Source organism: Idiotropiscis lumnitzeri, chromosome 5, assembly GCF_059441095.1.
Source record: "Idiotropiscis lumnitzeri isolate Australia: NSW breed Sydney's pygmy pipehorse chromosome 5, RoL_Ilum_1.0, whole genome shotgun sequence".
NCBI classification, from domain to species: Eukaryota; Metazoa; Chordata; class Actinopteri; order Syngnathiformes; family Syngnathidae; genus Idiotropiscis; species Idiotropiscis lumnitzeri.
The window spans coordinates 15,852,756-15,874,263 of NC_142395.1; the positions used below are offsets into that span (position 1 = coordinate 15,852,756).

The 21,508-nt window shown below is 41.9% G+C and overlaps 1 protein-coding gene across 1 annotated transcript in view; it reads right to left on the reverse strand.

Moving 5' to 3' along the window:
- Window positions 1-1,334: 1,334 nt before the first annotated feature.
- cskl (c-src tyrosine kinase-like) overlaps window positions 1,335-21,508 on the reverse strand; it is a 35,738-nt gene continuing 15,564 nt past the window's right edge. The window contains exons 2-13 of the mRNA XM_088296663.1: window positions 16,781-16,864; window positions 16,098-16,211; window positions 15,913-16,025; window positions 10,948-11,167; window positions 5,350-5,443; window positions 4,264-4,329; window positions 3,943-4,042; window positions 3,763-3,853; window positions 3,365-3,438; window positions 2,889-3,084; window positions 2,664-2,750; window positions 1,335-1,530 (exon numbers count right to left, since the gene is read on the reverse strand). Coding sequence (XP_088152789.1) covers window positions 1,348-1,530; window positions 2,664-2,750; window positions 2,889-3,084; window positions 3,365-3,438; window positions 3,763-3,853; window positions 3,943-4,042; window positions 4,264-4,329; window positions 5,350-5,443; window positions 10,948-11,167; window positions 15,913-16,025; window positions 16,098-16,211; window positions 16,781-16,795 — 1,353 coding nt within the window. The 5' untranslated portion in view covers window positions 16,796-16,864 and the 3' untranslated portion in view covers window positions 1,335-1,347. The remainder of the gene's footprint in view (window positions 1,531-2,663; window positions 2,751-2,888; window positions 3,085-3,364; window positions 3,439-3,762; window positions 3,854-3,942; window positions 4,043-4,263; window positions 4,330-5,349; window positions 5,444-10,947; window positions 11,168-15,912; window positions 16,026-16,097; window positions 16,212-16,780; window positions 16,865-21,508) is intronic.

Consider the following 21,508-nt stretch of genomic DNA (forward strand, 5'->3'; position numbering starts at 1 on the left):
ACGGCGGCAGCACACGACAGGCCAGAAGAGTCATGACCGTAGGCGGTGAGACGTTATGTAACTGCGCCGCTGTCGCAAAGACTGCTGGGAATCATCAGACACGACTATGGACTACCTCGAGGAGGTCGACGCTTACAGCGTGCCATCGCGATGACATTATACAGGGGATCAAGAAAATATGGTTCAATTGTTGTTAGAGCATTCAAAATTGATTTTTTTAGGCTCAAATGCAACACCAGAGACCATGAAAGGCAAAGGCCATAAATATGATTTTTTTCAAATCAGGTTTAAGAAAAAAAAAATCTTGTTGTCATTATGCAATGTTGCGTGTATAATTCTGAACTAAGGCAGTAATAAACGTGGCAAAAGTGAAGCACATTGTGAATATTTTTTACAACACAAATCAAAGATAGTGGTGCTTTCGTGTCTACTCAGATGGAATGATTTATTCATGATAGCATAATAAAACAATGAACATTGAAAGCACTGACAGTTTAACAGAAGGCCACTCACACACACACAAACACATGTGCTCTCACAAGCAGTCTCACAATCTCTCTCACACACACACACACCATGCACCATCATTCATCACCGCCCCATCTCACTTTTACCTTTTTTGTAAATTCTCTGCCCCAGTCAGTCCTTTTTTTTTTTTAAATCCTTTAAATATATTTGATATAAAAAAACAAGCCCACATATGATGAACCGTCCAGAGGCTGCTCCATGTTCTCGTCCTGCCCCCTCCTCCATTTTCCGCCAATCATGGCTCCTGGACCCCAGAAAAATGTTTTGACGTGGAAATAAAAATTGGGAGAAAGCGATACGGCACTAGAAAACTGGTTTGATAACCTCCCTGAAAAAAGAAAGCAATTCAAAAAAAAAAAAAAAAAAAAAGAAAAAAAAAAAGACAGCGGCGGTGCATTGGTGGAGCTCTGGAGGACTGGAGGCACTTTGGTACAGAGCGAAGGCCCCACACCTGACACCACGGCCAGCAGAGGGAGGAGGGCGAGAGACTGAGGCGGCAGTGGGACATGCACGGAGGGATTGAAGGGGCGGCGTGGTAGAGCGAGCACCTGACAAAGGTGGAGGAAAAGGCCAGCCTCCCCTCCACTTAATGCCATGTTCAACAGAGGTGGAGAGGAAGAGGAGGAGCAAGACGAAAGAAAAGAGTGGCCAACTGGGCAAAAGCTTTACAACACCAATAGGAAGTGGGTCCTTTAAAGGAAGCTGGTGGGCATCAAGGGATGGCGGGAGGAAAGCTCGCTGTGGTCCCTTGGTTTTTAAATCCCACCCCCACCAAACTCCCCACCCCTATCATCGTCATCCACCCTCCCGCCCACCGCTTCACAGGTAGAGCTCCTTGGCCCGGATATGCTGCAGCTTCTCCCTCAGCATGCGGAAGGACGGCCGCACCGCCGCGTCGAGGGTCCAGCACTGCTTCATCAGGTCGTACACCACGGGCGGGCAGCCGTCAGGGGCGTCCATCTTATAGCCCTTCTCCACACGGGGCACTACCTCTTTCAGTGGCTGCCAGACAGGAGAGAAGATGTGCAAAAGTGAACAATGCTGCCATCTGCAGGCCAAGGCTTCACGGTCCAGAAACACAGATGCAAATGAAACTGAATAAAATTAAAATTCAACATTATTTGTATAATGCATTTCACAACAGCTGCAGCTGTAACAAAGCGCTTAACATAGAGGTATGATTAAAAAAAAAAAAAAAAGACTATCCAACATACAATTACAACATTTACCCAAAACAGATGGATTTTCTCCACTTAAAAATAGTTACTTTGTGATGTGGCGTGTTGGTGATTTCATTGGGGAGAGAGGGGGGAACTCACCCCCCTGAAATTGGGTTCCGCCAGAATTGTGTGAAAATTCAGCCCCGGAAATCAGTTTCATTGAGCAACATGCAATTTGATAGGCGTGTCGCTCATGACAAGACCCAAAAAAAGGCTCAAGAAGCAATGTGACAGGATTTTCCAAAATGAAAATCGGCCAAAATGCAAAGTCTGTTTGTAAAGGCCACTTGGACTTCAGTACAATGCACGAAGAATTTAAAAATTTTTTTTTTTTATGTGGTAAAAAAAAAAACACTTCGAGTTAACAGTCTAGAATCATTATTTCTACAAAAATTCACATATTCATGTACTTGGCCACGTTGAATTAGACTGTGGACTTATCGTGAAGCTGCTTATTTAAAGGCCCTAAGTAGCAGAAATGGACAAAAATGTTTTACTTTTTTTTTCTCAAAAGGAAAATGATGAAACAAAGCTTTAAACATTTTGACATATGGACCCCATAAAGTGAATATCAACAATGGTTTCCATGGTAACAGGGAATTTGAAATTTCACTAATAACGCTATTTCCCAGGAACTACTGAATGGATTTGGCTGACACTTACGATGCACCCACTTATTAAGATTGTGTGCAACTATTAAATAGCGACGAGTGTGACATCGCAAATAGACACACAAAACGTGTAAGAAGCCATGCCTCAAATGACCCAGGATGTCATCCAGGTTGAGTTGAAGCCGCTAGTATAGATTCATGTGAGAAATTTTCAGGAAGCCTTAAAAGACAAACCTGCTTGTGAGATTTTTGTGGGCAAAAGGATGATGTAAAATCGTTGCTGAATTTGCATTCAGGTACTCACAATTCGAGGGTAAGGCACGCGGCCGAAGGAGTAGATCTCCCAGAGGAGGATTCCATAACTCCAGACGTCTGACTTGGTGGAAAACCTCTGCAGGGGACAAAAAAATAAAAAAATAAATAAAAAAATAAATAAATAAAAGGGGGGGGGGGTACCAGAGCAAGTCAGCTTGATGCTAAACCAAGCTAGCTGACTGTCACTTAAACACTGACTGAAAATTATTTTCACCTTCTCTCTCAGAGCCTCAGGGGAGGTCCATTTGACGGGGAGCTTGGCGGTGTCCTGTATGGAGGAGGCCTCCTTGGTCAGGCCAAAGTCGCTGACCTTGGCGATGTTGTCGTCCGACACCAGCACGTTGCGGGCCGCCAGGTCTCTGTGGACAAAGTTGTTGGCTTCCAGGTACTCCATGGCCTCGCACACATCACTGCAGGGGAGCACAAGTTTTTTTTTTGCTTTTAGTAAAGAGGTGATTGGACCACGACCACAACAACCTGACATGACTCGCTTGTCTACTGTATGTGGTAAAGGGTCAGAGATGTACAACGTTGCACAAAACATATTAGGTCAGGGACAGGAAGTGTCCTTGTGCTTTAGCCACACTTTACTTTGTAAACAAATACAGCGCAGCGAAGCCTTCATGTTGTACTTTTTTAAAAATGCTTTTTTTTCTTCAATTTAACAACAAAGAGTTACAGATAACTCACAGCGAGAACTTCAATAAGCAGTCACCACCGAGCACAGTCCGTCCTCGGGAGCGCAGGTAGTCCACCAGGCTGCCCTGTTGCACGGAGGAGGAAACGAGGACTTTGAGATCATTGAGGAGATTTATACAGGATATGAAATGCGCCCCGCACTTGGCAATTAGTTTTTGAATAGCAAGATGCATCAGCACCCCCTGCTTCGTCAAAGAATGTTTGTCACCCCGCAAAATATTGCAACTCCTATAAACTGGCGCAGTGCTAAATTAGCTTCAGAGTCTTTAGTCATGGTACCCAAACAAACCAATGAAAAACGGAATCTGTACATACTGGATATTTTGGGACCTTTCACGGAAATCTGCCGCCAAGTGAACACAACTCAGATTGTTTGTGGTTTGACTGACCTTGGCCATGTACTCGGTGACGATGTAGAGACTTCCCCTCTCCTCCACGATGACGCCCAGCAACTGCACCAGGTTGTTGTGTCTCAGTTGCCTGTGTACAAAGAGAAACAAACGACAGGTTGATCTTGAAAGGATTCAACTTCATCGGAGAATTGCAAATAAGCGGCAAAAGTGGCTCACGTCATGACGGAGGCCTCTGCGATGAAAGCCTGCGCTGTGGCGTCGTTTTTGATACACTTCACCGCCACTTTGGTCCCTCGGTAGTCGCCCACCATCACATCTGACAAGACAGAGGAAGACAAACTTTGAGCACTCGGGTGATCCTGATCCTCTCACTGTCCGTGTTTGAAGCTCTGGCTTACAACTCTTACTGGAAACAATGAACTGAAACCCTGAATTGAAATCCTTTCTCCAAAATTTAAACCATAACCCAGGCTTGAAACGCCAACTTGAATTCTTAACGGGTATCAAGCGTTAAGATGTCTCTGCTATGCGACTCACCTCCAAACTCTCCTTTGCCGATGGTTTGCAGGAGTTTCAGCTCCTTCCTGTTCAGGGCCCAGCCGCCTGAGGGATAACAGACAAGTTTCACTTGAACTGATTTTACTTTGAGCATGTAAGCGTGAGGAAAATAAACAAATACATTAAAAAAAAGAAAAACAGAAGAAAAGAATGAAAAAAAACAACAACAACAAAAGATCACAATGATCGCAGGTTAGCAGTTGTCAAACATTTCCCTCATTTTTCGATGACGCATTGAATGGTGCTCCTTCAGGTTATCAAAACAGGGATTTTTTTTTTTTTTTTTAAATACCCTAACCTTGTTTTAAACTTCTCTTGTTTACCCCTGACTTGTCTGGCGAGGTCCTTGTTCTTCATGATAATATTATTTAACAATATCCTTTAACAAACCACTAAGGCCTACACAAAACAATTCTATTTATTAGAAATAGACCGATATGTTTTTTTAAGGCTGGTATGAGGAGGACAAATAATAAATGGAGCCAATATCCGTTTTTTTTTTTAAAACATATATTACACATTTTGGACAATTTACATCTTGTAAAATTCTCCAAAAAAGTGCAGAGTTTCTTCATCAGTATGTCTTAAAAAGTTCAATGAAAACCAAAACAGCAGCTCAATATGGTTATGTACAGTAAATAAAGTTCACCACAATTTCAAAATGACAGAAATGTTACTATTTCACTTATCTTCGTATTGATTTCAAACAAAAACAAAAGGTGCAGAGTGTCCCTAGGGTCAGGAGAATCTCAAATAAAATTAACAGATTTTTTTTTTTAAATAAATCTCTTTGAAGTCGACAATTTTAAATTCATTTATTATCGGCCATCGGATTTCGTCAAACTGCTGAATATTGGCACCGATAACCGGCCTATCCCTAGTATTTATACACACAGTAAATTTGGAATTGAAAGGTCACAAAATTTCAAAGGTTATGAATACTTTTTCAAGGCACTGTAAAAAAAGCCGGTGTTGTTCGATGCGATTACAGCCTTGACTTAATGAACTTCTTCCGTAGTACACACGGACACAACAATTGGTTAAATGAGTCATGAATGTCCTTACTTCTGGAAAACTCGTCCTGCGCCGCCACGGTGCCTTCCATCAACTTGGGCTTGATGAGGCTGGTGCACAGGCCGTCGGCATCTTTGGTGTAGTGCTGCCGGGGAACACATGAGAACGGAATGAGTGGCAAGTTTTTGCGGGACGCCCGTGTGAATTAGGCTAATATCGGATTCCAAGTCGTTTTGTAAACAACGCTCTTTTTACAATCGATATTGCGCCTGTGTAAGGAGAGCACTAAGAGTTACCGTTCAGTTTTCTGTTCACGTTTAAATGTCAATGTACGCTCTCTTTGTCATTTTGGTAAGATACTTTTATTTTCTCTGTTTTGCTTCTCAATGTCGTTAACTGCTCTGTTTGTAAATGCTTGCATGTGTTGCGTCTTTGCTTTTGTGAAGAACATTGAATTGCCTTGAGTATGAAATGTGCTGGAAATACTGAAAAAAAAAAACTGCCTTGCCTTGACTGTGTGCAAAAAAAGTAAAACCGGATACATGCTTGATCTAATGCTATGGCTCTGATGCACCAATTGTTGGGGATCTGTGTGAAAGAAGCTTTTGTCATGCACAGTAGCGGCAATTGTATAAAACAAAGACGGCTTTCATTATTATCCAGGTAAAAAAACAAAACAAATAACATCAATTGATCAGCTTTTAAAAGTGTGTACATCGTCAGCTGGGGACACCCGATACAACAGACTTCTAATGTGCGTCTGATGTCTCTGAGGTTTCCCCTGTTGAGGGGGAACCTGAAAGACGCATCATTACAGCGACAAAGATAAATCACGACAGCTTTGACTTTCATCTCACGCTTTCTTTGAGCACCCAAAACAAGTTGCCTTGCTTCTGTGTGCCTGTCACAAGAAACACTTCTCAGGATGTCAGTCACCTGCCATCTTTTTTTTTTTTTTAAGTGATCAGGGTGCCATCACCTTCTTTTACCTCACTGAAAAAAATAAAATAAAATGTAAAATTTCTGGCCATAAACTCATTGACTGCATTTTAACCATTTACACGTGTATTGTCGATTTTAAAGACGACATCTCCAGCAAAACCGTGCCGCAGGTGAGGGAAGATGGCACAGAAAATGGATGCAAAAAGTGATGTTTCAATCGCTTCTATAGAAATATTAATTTATCTCAGGTGCCAGCCAGGATGGAACTACACAACTACTATGCTAATATTCCTTCAGCCGCCTATTCTTGAAAACGAGTTTGTGAGTTATTTTCATAAATGCCACACTGACAGAAGTTCTCCACCCAAGTATAATCAAATGAACACATGCCATTAAATTGCAGCCCGGGAGAGGAATCGTGAATATTTGCTCTGGAGGGACTCTGTTGAGTCTTCACAAATAGCCGATAACGCTCCAAACTGTGGCGAGATTTGTTGCTTTTCACTTTTTTTTTTTCATTGTCCCTAAAGGGGCCAGAAACGTCAAACAGTCAAGTGTGACACATGCAGTAATTCTCTACCAATCTTTATCAATCGTAAACAAAACGTATATCTCCTCTAGGATGTTTTTTTTTTTTTTGTGGGCGTTCTCCCACTAAATCGCAGCACACTCTTGGTGCAATTAAAATAAATAATTAAATAAATAGATGTTTCACTCTCCCTCTCTCCTTTTTGTGTCAGTTTCACAGTAAAGTTCAGTCGGGGGTAACAAATTGAAGCACGTAGCAAGAAAATGCAAGCAAAGGCTGAGGAATAAGTGTGCCTTAATAAGTCGGAGCATGTTTATTAATGTTTCATTTTAAATTTCCATAAAGTCTCTCTATGCTTTATCATGTATACAGGCTCCATATCGTCTGCATCAAATGACACGCGCTATGTAAAAAAAATAAATGGCGTGGTACTGTACACTCTCTTCTATTGGCCGGTGATGACATCATGGCCGAAGCGCGTTGCAATGCAGAGCGTTAGCGTTGAACGGGTGACATGACAACAGTGATGTGGATGCGCAGCCTGTGGGAGGTGGAAATACTTTTTTTGGGAAGGCGTGCCAAGCGCATGGCAGACCATAGCAAATTCCAACACTGCAGCATGACCAATGGAACGAGGGGGTGCGTTGGCAACTACAACCACCAGGTGGTGATGTCGTAGCATAGGAAATTCCGGTGCGTGAGCAAGCGGGTGAACAATGCATTATGTAAGGCATACAGATGCATGAAGATGAAATAGCATTTAGGAGGAAGGCGTGAGGCGTGATCACTGTGTGCCCGCTAAAGAGCAAACCGTTATATGCCATCAAAGCGGGTGCCTTCTTTTGTCAGTCTGCATTGAGGTGTGTTGCGACAAGATGATTGTGTCGTCTGGCCGAGCAGGAAAATACACACACTAAGAATGTGAGGAATCCTCGGCTAGTGAGGAGGGAAGACGCGGTGAGGAATGCACTCTGGAAGAGGCTATACATAGACTAGAGAAAGCTGGGAAGGCGGCATAACAGAGAGTCGAGGTTTACACAAGGGAGGCAGAAATCCAGCAATGGGCGATAATGACACAAAGCTAGAAAGGGAAATATGAAGATAGTGACAGCTATGATGAAAAGTCCACCATAGAGCTAAAACATTGTTTGTTGGATATCAGGTGAGTCTCACAAGATTCATTTATTACGGCCAGCATCAAGGGTTTAGGATCCTAATGGCTTTTTTTTCCTTTACTTTTTGTATGATGGCCTTAGCGAGTGTGTTGCTCATGTTATTTTGGTAGGTCTCGACATCCTGTTCATTATCCGGCCCTGACGACATTTTGTGCACGCGATGAACCAGTTAGCGCAGCGGCATGAAAATATGTTGAGGAAAATAAACTTGAAACCCATTCAAACATGCCTTTTAAACTTTATAACACAAACAAAAAACATGTAACAGAAAAATCCGCAGCAGGGCTGATTTCTTACATTTTACATTTTGGTGCATTTGGCAGGAGTTGTCAGTGCACCTCATAAGATCTCATTCCAGGGAGCATCAACGGTTCTCTCTTCGTTGGAGCTGGTATTGGGCAATATTTTGTCCCAAAATAAAAAGGACTGTCCTGCTATGTTTGTTTGTGGTTACTGTCATGGTCCCGGCTGGTGCGGATTCATCAGGCAGGCAAGGACGGGTAGTCCTCTTGATTGTAGCCACCTGGCTCACTTAAGTACTGGCTCATCTTATGAGATGCACTGAGGACAACCGCGAAATGCGAAGTTCATCCATGCACTTTGCACACATGCTGCACTGATGGCGTGTCTCTGTTGCTCAGGACGCCTGCTCGAACTTACTGTACAACATTGCATTACAAGCAACCAATATCCCAAATTGTTTAGTTACATTTGTATTGTGTGTTATCTTTCTCTGTCATGCATCCATCCATTATCTGAACCTGTGTAAACATGTCTGAAATATATATGTCAATGTGAAATCAGAGTCAAAGTGTCGTGATTGAGAACTGATGCTGCTTTTGTATTTGAGGCACCGAGTTTTTAAAATTATTTTTTCTATGTACGTTTTTATTTAAAAAGATAGTTTTTTTTGTACACTGAGTATAATGACCATAAAGGGCATTGCGATTCTGATTCTGGCAGTCAAGTGATAATTTTTTTATTCAGCAATTTCTCTAGTTTTGAAAAACATGGTATTGATGTGGCTGGTGTACCTAAAAACAGCAGAGATAGTCGATAGAGATTCAACTGATTGAATATCAATTATTTATTTCGACATTTTCTGCAAAACTCAACTCTGGTTTAGCAAACCAAATCACGGCTCGCAAGATATTTCAAAATTGCTCAATCCAATGCAGGGAAGTTTAATTATCAAAAATGAAGAAAAAATGAACAAAATAATTCCATTAATGATACTAGAGTACAGTGTAACAAAAAACTTTGAAAGTTTAAAATCTTGGATGGAATTATTCCACTTTCAAATCAAACCGTCCTTGAATCCCACATATCGAAAATCGTACCGAATCAGGTTTTGTGGACAGATGCACACTTCCAAATGATTTTCATGTCAGAATCATTTGACTGTTTTACACCTCACATGGGCCGCCAGCTTGCTAACAACGGGATGGTGCAGCGCCTTGAGCGTTGAGCTAAATGTCTAACACTTTCAGTTGTCTGGCTTGTAGCCTTTAGATGGCAGGGAAAGTGAAACTAACCTTAAAATGAAAACAATCTTTGCCGATACAAGATCAAAATGGTCTCAGAAGGTCGAGCCCTTTCTTTTCTTTTGGGATCCCTGTCACATCAACTTGAAGGGAAGAACTGATTGTGACAAGATGTGTGATGGCAGAGACGCAACCCACTGACAGATGCGCTTCCTTAAGTTCGGCACCTCAGCAACACGTAACGGTTGAGCAACACAGAGCCTGCATCGTTCATGTACCTTTGTCCAAGCGATATGCGCACAAGCACAGATGCTTCGCTCTGATTAACACGATGCATGCGCTGACGTGTCGATACGCAGGACACGTCATTATCATACTCCCGTTTATTGTTTAAAGTGACGTGGTGTTTACAATAAATCCTTCAATTGACCAATGTTATTGTCTGCGTCCCCTCCTTTTTTTGCTACAGACTTGGAGCCAGCCTGTGACATGTTAGAAATGGCAGCCATATGCTGCTTGCTGTTTGAGTCCAGTGTTTATGTGCGCATTGCGAGAGTGTTGAAGAGTGGCGCATTGTTTGCTAATGATACTGAGAACACTGCTTTTACTGTTTATGAAGGCAAAAACATTTGGACTTTACCTAGAAGGCAGTACTGTACATTTCCTTTTCCAGCCCAATTAAAAGCACCATAGCTTTGAGTTCTCGCGCTTCTCGTTATCTGACGGGATGAAAGTCTACCCGCCTGCCAGAATTGCAGATAACAGATCAGACAAGCTTTTTGAAGAAAGCGAGATGTTTAGTCAAGCCCCATTGGGAATGCCGGTGTGGGTGTGGGTGTGTATGTGTCTTTTTCTGTTGCATGCGCAAAGTTATGTAACGGCATTATTACATAGAAGCACATTTGCATTTTTTGTTCATTTAATAGTTTAACATATTGGGTAAGTAGACTACACAGTGAATTTCATAGAGTACATTTTACTCTTAAAAGTTCCAGTAAACAGTCAAATATAGAGAGTAAAATATAAAATCTTAAAAGTAAATTACCGGCTGAATATTTTACTCTCAAATTTAACTCCATATCTAACTAGAATTACAGCGAAAAGCGGCCATTTTCGTCTTTGGCAATTCATTTAACACATGAGCCTTTTGGGTTGATTTATTTCAAGGGAAGGTCGCTCAGTCATCTGGGAGGTGTAGTCCTCAACGTTTGTCACATAAAAGCGACATGATCAATCAGCAGCCAATAAAAAAGAGCCACCAAATAAAGTTGCTCCTAGGAGATGAGTTTGCTTGTGGCTTTGGCCTGAATTGCTCAACTGCTGAAACGTAACGCTAGGTATAAAGTGCTTGTTTTTTTTTGGTCCTTATACATTAAAAAAAAAAAAAAAAAAAAAAACGACAAAAGACAACCGGGTGTAATCTTCTCAATAATTCAAACTACGAATCCACTTCAGAAGTCGGAAATTTGGAAAACAAGTCTTCCTAGCTTCATTTCATTATTCCCCATTCCCCGCTCACCTCCACCAGCTGCATGAGGTTGTCGAAATACTCCTCCTCGTCGATGCTGAGCTTGCCGTTGTGGTAAATGATGCGGTAATGCTCCACCTTGCCGTCGCAGCTGACGCACAATGTGTAGTCGCCCGGGTAGTTGGTGCTCTCGCGTACCAGAAATAGGCCTGTCTCAGGAGGGTAGAGCAGCCGCTCGGCCTGCTCGCGAGTGATCTTTCCGTGGAACCAACTGAGAGGAAACCAGAGGGGATGACACAAGATTAGGTGCTGGAAATATATTTTTCATTCTCGACATTGAGAGACAAGATTGTCAGTTTTGAGGGGGCGGATCTGTCGCCCAAATGAAATACTACTCATCTCTACTACGGGATCGATGCAGAGTAAGGCCTTCGTTACCATGGCGACAGGGCATAGTGCTCCTACTAGCGTGTTAAGAAAAAGAGCCCATAAAGACTGTAAAAGCATGGATTGCATTTTCACTGTTGGAGTCAACACATCTTCAACAGGCTGTCTCCATGTGTCAATTCAATTTGTGCAACAGATATTATGTCACGCATTCAGCAGACATGAACACACACTCAAAGACAGAAAAATCTTTCCATCCATTTTCCATACGGCTTATCGACACTGGGGTCGCGTGTGAAACACAGCCTGACTTGAATCGAGAGGTGGAAAATGCAAAACGTGGCGCAACTAAAATTTGAAGACGCGGCTTCATTCAACTCTCAGGGGTGGCTAAATTTCAGTTTCACAGTGACGGGGGAGTGAAAACGGTTGACATGTGACCGAAATTTAACTCATTTAATCCCAGCCGTTTTCGCAAGAGGAAACACCTCAATCACAGTGGTTTTTTTGGGCTTTTGACTGATTTTGCAAGGCCTAGGAATATTGTGTTCTAAAGATTTAAAAACATGGACCTCTGACGCAAAAGGCTAAGACGTATAAATACGTCTTTGGGAGGCGGGGACGACAATTTTGAACACGTATAAATACATCTTATGGATTGAATGAGTTAAATGCAACTTGCCCCATCCTTAAAAGGAAAACACTAGCAGAATGACCAAGCATCTTCAGTGTAAGCATCGTGATACAGCACAATGCTTCCTCAACAAGTGACTTGAAATGCGTAACACCAGCGGAACTGCAAGTAACTTCTGAGAATGTTTTTGAACACACTTTCCGTGGCACTTCAGCCAAACGAGATAATTCCCCTGCTGAAGTTGTGCAAGCCTTTTCTGTGGTTTAAAAAGTGTCTTGGTCACTTTATAAGAAGGCTCGACCCTCGTCTAATTCAGCGACGTAATTCCAGACATCTGTGACTATACAAGTAGTGTTTTTAATTGACATTTTTTTGCATTTTAAGTTGTTATTCTACTGAATTGTCACATGTATGCAGGACTACGTAAATGACTCAAAGTGTGATGTCACAGTTGGGTGAAATTTTCAGGACCGTCTATCTTTGCACAATCGCAGTCCATCTGAATTGGAATTTGTCATTGATTTGAACAGAAGGGTCACCAACCTTAACCAGACTGAGAGCGACTTCTTTGGTATTGCCAACGTTTGCTGCTAATGTCATACATTAACGGCATTACGCCACCGTCTCTGTGTGACCTTTATCTTTTCTGCTGTAACACAGCAAATTTCCCCATTATGGGACTAATAAAGGCATCTTTATCTTTATTGATTAATGCAAAGTTTATTTCTATAGCGCTCAGCCACGGTCTGCATTTTCCAATGATAACTACAACAGTCCTAAAAAAAAAATCCAGATGTCCCATCACTGGTGACCTATTTTCAAACAGACCTGCGTGCCATTCATGCGGTCCTTAGGGGCTATCTGGATTAGAGTCATCTTCCTGGGCAAAAACCAGCATTGGTCCTAACAAAGTCCGACCATGAGTCTTGATTGGTCAACTGGTAGCAATTTAAAAGGTACTAATTGATTTAGCCCGTTTCTTGTGGCCGCTCGCATCCATCTCTCCTCGTTGGCCTACGCCTGCAGACAGCGGAAGGCTTTGTGGCAAAGCAGCTTAATACGTTTCAATTTGATGAGATCAGGGCAGGCTGCCTCTCCAGTGAACGGCAGATTCTTAAACAGCAATAATCCTCAGCCGACGTCTACAGTATAGTCCACAGAAATATGGATTAGTTTTTTTTTTTTTTTTGGTGTGTGTGCCTTTGAGGTTTAATTTCTTTTGGCCAATATGTAGTGATATAAGCTATTAAATCTATCACAATCAAACACAAAGTGTCAGAAAAGTTGCAGCGCTGGTGTCACAAAAGATATCATATTCAAAAAGGTTTTTCCCTTCGAAGCAACGCCCCTACGAATTAGAGTGCTGCCACAACTCTTGCCTCTTCAGAGTGGGGACAGGGCCACAGCTGAAGCCATTACGTAACCCGGATGAGAGGGGGCAAAGAGTGCATTTTCAAAAATATCGGACATTCATGAGTGAATCAACAACTCGCCGTGGAGGAAGCAACACTAATAGGAAACAATATGAAGCCAATTCATCTGTGTCCAATACACCAAGCTCACAGGACTAATGGTGAGTGGGTTTTACAATAATTTATTTTATTTATGTATTGCAAATTTAATTTCTTGAAAAGTTAACTTAGTTTTATATTTGTATGAAAGTTAGTCAGGCTTATCATCACTGCCGCCTGGTGGGAGTAATACAATACAATACACCTTTATTTATATAGCACATTTCACAACAGCAGGAGCTGTAACAAAGCGCTTTCCATATGGTGTAATCTACATTAGCAGGAAATTAGAACACAAATTAAAACACGTACGTCGTCGGTTTCGGTGTATTGCAAGCTTTCCAGTAATTCCAACCTTTTGAAAATAGATTAGAAATTAAGAAAATCCCGAAAGTTTTGGTTCCATCTTTGGCCACTTTAAACCTCCTTGCATCCAGCGAGATGCGCCTAAACGGTGACATTATCGGGATACAAATCTGGTCTATGTAGATTTACAGTGAATTTTGATTCATTAACACACAGTAGGCCCAGTAGTGAGAAGAAAATTTCCGGGTGAGCATGGGTCATGAATACGATGATGATAAACTCGTCTCTCTCACTGACTTGATAGGTTTGTTGTAGAGTCAATTTTCCATATCGCGAATGCTGGTGGGCAACCCCTCCTGTGTATGTCCTCCTTCACTCAGCACATGATATACGTTTCAACCGCCCACGTTTTGTTTGACTTTTGAGGCATTTGTTCCCTTGTACTACTTTTCAGAAAGAAAAAAAGAACTGTTGCGTGCGTGGTCAATCACTAATGTTTGTTATGCAACTACCCATTCCAGCACTGAATGACCCAATGACCCAAAAGTTGAATTCTGCCGTCAGTGACGCTCATGACGGATACAAAGGGGTCAAAGGAGTGGCGGTCTGGATGGAGTGCAGCATTTTCGAGTTAGTGGATCGTTTTATAGATCGGCAAATGAGACACGGTGTCTGGTGTGGAGTAAAAATACTGTGAGTGCGTCCTTTTCGGCCTTATCACTCATTTGAATAAATTTCTTGCCTTATGTTCCCCCTTTTAGAGAATGGCTTCTCTCTCTTCCCGTCGAAGCCTGTGCATGTGGTGCGTGAAGCGGCCACCATTTGAAGAAAAAAAAGATGAAACCAAATCATGGCTTGCATTTGCACTGGCGGAATCATCACTTCATCAATAAGCTGCTGAATTACAACAAGTCACCACATCACAAATACGTGTATGTTATCGGATGCTAATTTGTGCGAAACCTGTAGCTCAGATTAACTGATTGGACATATATATATATATATACACAGTAATACCTCGCTACTTCGCGGTTCACCTTTCGCGGGTTCAGTGCTTCGCGGGTCTAAAAAATATTCAAAAATTAAAAACTTTTTTGCCCGGGCACGATCGGGGCTCTCCATTCGCTCCGCGGGGGCATTGTAGTTTCGCCGAGCGGCACGACGGGGCGCTGGAGCGGATAGACGGCCGGCGTGCGCCGAAGAAGAGCGTGGGCGAAGAGGAGAGTGGACGAAGAAGAGCACGTTCCCCCGGGCACGATCGGGGGCGACGTTTTGCGCGGTTCGGACCGTACCAGAGCTCCGGCTGGCGTGCGTGGCAGTTAAGCCAAAGAAGAGCACCTTCCGCCCGGGGCACGAGCAGGGTGAAATGAAACCGAGTTCAACCGAACGGAGACACGCTTCGGGGGAGCAGGTCCGGCGTGCGTGACAATTAAGCCGAAGAGGAGCACCTCTTCCGCCCGGGCACGAGCGGAGCGCGAGGCTGTCAGTTATGAATGAATAAATGAATAAATAAATAAATGAAGAATGCCACCTTTCATTTCACAGGGCACACCGGACGGCGTACCAGCAGGTAAAAGTTGAAGTAATTAAATAAATAGAAAAAGAAGTAATTGAATAAATACAAATATAATGGCTGGGGAATAAAACAATAATAAGTTTTAATAATAATTAGTTTTTTTTTTGTTATTACATGAATTTCACTCTCTCTCTCTCTCTACCCGTATTCTATATGGTGTACTGTATACAGGGGGGTATACTGTATACCTGTATAGGTTTTTTTAAGCATTTTTGAAGGGGTGCCGCTACTTCGCGGATTTTCAGTTTTCGCGGGTGGTCTCTGTCCCCATTAACCGCGATAACCGGGGTATTACTGTACATGCATATATATATATACACATATATACAACATTCAGAATGGCTTGCTCACAGATATACTTTGGAAGCTCAAAAAAAAATCTTCATTATGTAATTCAACACTTGGCTGGTGGTGGTGAAAGGGCAACCAACTCTTTGTATACGTGCTATTAATAAGTCAACTACATAATATGACCCATTTTGACCCATTTTCTTTTCAGAGAGGCTGAAACATTAACTTGTTCACTTTTCAGGTTCACATCAGCAGCTGTAAGGATCTTGTATTTCCATTTTATGCGCTACCATTGTTGCTTGGGCACTTACGGCATGAGACTGAGTTTCCCTCCTGATTTGACCCCTTCCCTCTTCTGGACATAGTTTGCCGGAATGGTTCCCTCTCTGCCCACGATGTTCCTCGCTTTGTACCAGTTAGGATCCTGAAGACAGAAACATTTCCCTCAGCTGACTCTATCAAATGTTATAGTCTGAGATTCCAAAGGCCTGGTTACCCTGGTGACTCCAATGATGGTCAGCACATCTCCTTTGCAGAAGGGGAGGTCCTGTTCGTTGGCCGTCTGGAAGTTGTACTTGGCTACGCACTCGGAGCCTGTCGACCACGGTGCCTGCAATACGAAACAGAAGTTGGCATCAGTACCAACGTACAAACCTGTTTCATGGCTTAATGTGTCTAACCGCTGCTGACCAACAAGCAAGCAAAAAAAAACACCCAAAACATACTTCCTGTGCAACAAAGAGGTGGCTCAAGAACACGTACACCAAGGTCATAGAGTGGTCAAGTCAGTTTCCAGATTTAAAGCCAAAATAAAACATATTATAGGGAGCTAAAATATTGTGTGTGGCAGCGAAGAAATGTGAAGTTTTTACCTTTTTTTTTTTTTTTTAAATACAAACGTTGACAGGTTTTTCACTAACAAAAAAAATACAACAAATATTTGAATATTGAAGTAAAAAAAAAGTTTATTTATTTTAATTAAGATGTTATTTAATTAAATGTTCTTATTTTTGCCTTTTGACTCAATGGCAGTTTTGGCATTGAGGTGAGGGAATCAATGTAATTCTCAAGCACAGTTGCATAGCACACACAAGCCTAAAACTATTGGTTTAAAAAAATGTTTAAATGTTTCATGGACTTTGCTTTTGTCAGGACAGGTGTGACGTAGTCTTGACTCACATGAATCCCAGACATGATGAGAGGAAGTGGGCAGCAGGTGTCCTCAGGCAGGTAGCGCTCACTGTTCAGCTGGTACCATCAGAGCTGCAACATGAACAAAAGCCAAGTGTTAGATGTGTGGTCAAAAATAAATAAATAAATAAAATTAAAAACATCAAATGATCATTGAACTCTGACAGTATACTCTTCCCAGATTAGATGGCCTAGGCCAAAAAGTTCAGTAGTTGAGAATCATCCAAGTTATTAAGATAAATTCTTCTGAATGGTGCAAATTTGGGCATGACTCCTCCAAAATTGCTTGGCTTCCAACAAACATGGCCAACTAACTCCTCCATTTCGGGTATTTTGTGCATTCTGTTATGATAAACAAGCCCACCTAATTTCATATTGGTCGGAGAAAGTGGTGCTGGGGTAGTTTCTAATCTACCAAGAGAAGCTTCTGAATGGGTTCTCGGGTGCTGTAATCAATACCAGAGAAGTTGCTCTTAATATAAAAAAAATAAATAAAATAAAATAAATAAATAAAATTGATGACCCCTGAAAGCATCTTGCTTTTGCGACCAGTCAGGCGAACAGGAAGTTACGAGGCAAGCGAGAAGGAGGAAGTCATCGACTCATATTTTCCATTGCTCTACATGAAGCGAAGGAGGGGCCAACGAGAACGTCCGTACCCCGCAAAGGAAAGTAATACTCTTTTAAAAGAGTAGTTTGTCAGGCTTCGGTGAGCATGACGCGTTCCCGAGAGATCGACAGCGGCGCTCCCGCCACCACATCCTGTGTCGACACAGGAACTAGCCCGGTTGCATTCAATTGCAGATAACAGCTTCGCCCAGGCCAACCCCTCTCGAGTCACCCACTCATTCACAACAGCCTTGCACGGCCAAAGAGTGCTATTCTTAACCGTCTCCGCTCTGAGGAATGCCTTAAGAGCCATTCGAGCACATCAAGCGACACGCTGCTCGAGCATCATGCTCAACTTTGTCAAGTCCTATTCAGGAAATTCCTCTTTCTTGGAGGACACACTTTTTAAAATGCCCCTCACACATGCATGGAAATCATATTCATGATTTGTTTTAACACATTACATTTCAAAATCATACCATACGATAAGTCATGGGCCATCACACAAAAACGTACAAATGCAAGTTTTACGCATCTGACAAATATAGTTGTTTTATAATTTAAGAGCACAAAAATTGGTATTTTGTGATAGATCCTCCAAAAATATAGTCACACAAATATAAGCGCAACATGCCACTTCTGATTCGTTCGTTGCGCACGCACACGAGTAGGGGTGCATGACGACAGAAAAAAATGCACTGTACATTGTTAAATATACTGCAAGGTAAAAAAAAAAAAAAAAGAAAAAAAAACTCCCGAATATAACACAGACCTTTGAAAACACGCATATATCTTTCTTTTTTTAATGAAAAATAAGTTCTATTAAATCAGTTCATTTGCGATCATATTTTCCTGGTCTTTTATCTGATGGCGTTGCTTTGTCTGGATGCGTGCACCTCACTTCTCATAAGAGGTCAAGGTGAGCATAGCAGGAAGAGCACATTTAAAGCACATAACAGTTTTAAATTTGAGATTTTCATTGATTACTTAAAGAGTCGAATTGCAGCCCTTGGTTAATGACAGGGCTCATGTTAATGTTTTTGTTAAAATTGTTTTACTTAATTTTTCTCGCTGTTTTGAATAAAAAATGCATTTTCTTTTGAATATCATCACGTTATCGCATGCCTGACTGAAATCAACAAATGGACTTTTAAAACAACTTGAGGGACACAATGTGTTTCCGTGTCGCTGAAGCGCAGCGGAATAATCTTTTTGCACCAAGGCACAGCAACGGAATCCATCAACATTTGTTTGTATTAACTGCATGATGGATGCTAAACACGAGGAGCCACATGCTTGATTAACTCCTACACCAACACGCTAATTACACTCATACATTTGCCAAAATCTCTTCTGCGCAAGGATGCTCTGATTGCCATCTCAGGGCCATGTGGAGTTCATGGAGAGAGATGCGCCACCATTAAGAAGTTCTTTCATTATGAAAGTGTGAGTCATTTCAGGGCCCATCTCCTAACGCCGTCTGACACACCAATGTGGATCTTATGCAACTGTGGTGCATGCCCTGTATAACTGCAGTTGAGAAAAAAAGAACGCTGCCAGAATGCAGCGGTTCTCAACCGGAGTCACGTTGAACTTCTTCAGGCCAGTGTCACTGGTGTTGGAAAAATTTTAAAAATAAAATATATGAGCCTCTATACTGGGGAACAATTTTAATTCAAACTGCCAAAAGAATCAATAGACACAGTAATAGATAATGAAGAGCGTATCATTAACTAACAAAGGTTGTAAAACTCTACCCGAAGGCTGAAGAGCCAATGACCACTGGAAAAAAAAGGAATGGCTTCGATTTGATCACGAAGATGTGCAGTTACATTTAGGCATATAAGAGATAGGCATATACACGGGATGTTGATGCACAAACAAACATTTGTGTCAGGCTTTACGCGGACAACTGTGGATGGCAAACATGAATGGCAATCATTTCCCTCTTTGCATCTAAATTTGTCTCGGCTCACTTTGACGTTGTCATGGCAATGAGTGATGCAACAGCAGTCTTTACTGAAGGAGCACTTCCCAAAGTGCGACACTGTGTTGTCCGAGGCTGTTTCATAAGCCCCGCCTGAGATAGAATGGTGTGCACTAAACATGTGTGAGCCTTTGTGCTCAAACTACACAACAGCAAGCCGGTGGATTGATGTAGTGAGCATGTTCCTATGGCTACGTTGTAATTTATTCTGCACAACTGATGCTGAGCTACTGTATATCTGCACTGAACCCCCTAAACACCAGGTCTCTTCCAGCCAAGCATTGTCAGTTATCCCCCACCACCACCACCATCAAGCATTAAATTGTATCAATTTGTTTCCATATAGATAAGTTGAAAATATTTTTTTTCCTTTGGAAAAGGAGTGAGGAAGTTGGCGTTACTGGTGAGTGGAGTGACTTGTTTACTGCTCTTGTATCGTTTATGATTTAGCATTGGCCAAAGTTCAAGCACAACCAAGACGAAGAGCCTGCATGAAGCAACCCCCTTTCTGACAAATAAAATCAGATTATTCAATAAAAACTATTTAATACCAAGCCACAGAGGGACTAAAACCAAACCATTTTCATGAAATTTCCCAAAATTGATTAGCTGAAAAAAAAAAATCGGATAAAGACATTATATCAGAATTAGGCACTTAGCCCTGCAGTGACCCGGCCTAAAAATACGATAGCATATTTACATCCAAAGAATAACGGGGCCAAGTTTTTTTTTTCCCCCCGCAATTGCCTCTCTGTCAGCTTTTTACCGTAGGTGTAAATCAAAGCATAAACAGGAATCACCAGAGAGGGCTCAAGCATTACTGAGAAAGTTATTGTCAGCTTCGAAAGCCAGAGCCACAAAACCTCAAGCATCTGGGGCGATGCAAAGCACACTTTATTTATACTGCGGCTCTTCCACCGCGATGAGCTTCAGCAAGGAAACAGCCAACGGAATACCGGTAAACAGATTTTAGACAGGCTTCCTATTTATATGCCGTTTGGCCCAGATACTTATGAAAAAAAAAAAACAAGTCACACATTGCCGGAGGGAAATCTAATTTTTTAAGACTCAATTAAACAACAGCCACAACTTAGCTTCACTCAGCACAAGGACACCATTATGTATATCACCGGTCAACAACATTCCTCGCAAATCCCGTGTGGGGTCAGTGAAATGCCATACAAGCCCGCTGGATGCTGCGTTTTTCCAAATGCAAACGGGTAAAACGACCGCCAGGGCTTCTTTACACAGTTATCTCATGTCTCAACACAGCGTGACTGTAGCTGAAGAGGAATATGTAAATATGAGCTGGTATGCACGCAAACGTACAGTTTCTATGCATTCTCTGCAACTGAAGTGACACTTGAATGCATCTCAATCAACTGCAAGTCTTTTTCGATGAGCTGACAAGTTTCAGCTCAAATTACCCAAAAATGAGCTCATTGACCAAAATTGCCAAGTGTTATCCAAGTGGAAGCCTCAAAATGACCACGATGTTTTTTAACGAAGTCACATGCCTTAATAAATTCCACTTAAATATTCCAAATGAAACATTACTCGTGAGAAGAGCGATGTGGGCAGTAGAATGTCAGGAACTTTAATCACCATTTTTTGGGTGAATTTACTGGTCAAAGGGGACTCAAAATTGCTCACAGAATGTTTTGTTTGTTTTTTTAAATAAAATTCTACCATGTTTTGACACGTTGCTTAAGTACATAACATGGCTGCTAAGACATGGCTGAGAAAAAAGTAGCGTGATGAATCGCAATCTTAATAATTAACTAAACACAGTCTTCCCTTCCCTGAAAAATGGGAAAATAGTATTGATTTGAGAACTGCCGAGAGCAAACTCACCTACTCACAATATTTTATGCACAATATAAACTATCAGTGAGGAGGAAAAAAAAAGAAAACCCCGCACCTAACCATATGTGCCTATCGATGTATTTTTGTGCTCTTTTTGGAACTCCTGATAGTGATGCCCACATGCTCCTTCTGCAGAAACAGAACAGAGGAGGAGCTAGCCACCTGCCACTTGCTGAACGGCTTAACAACAAATGGTGTGATGAAATATTCCATTTTGGGGTCTTCCAGCCAAGCAGGGCACCTTGTGGGATTGA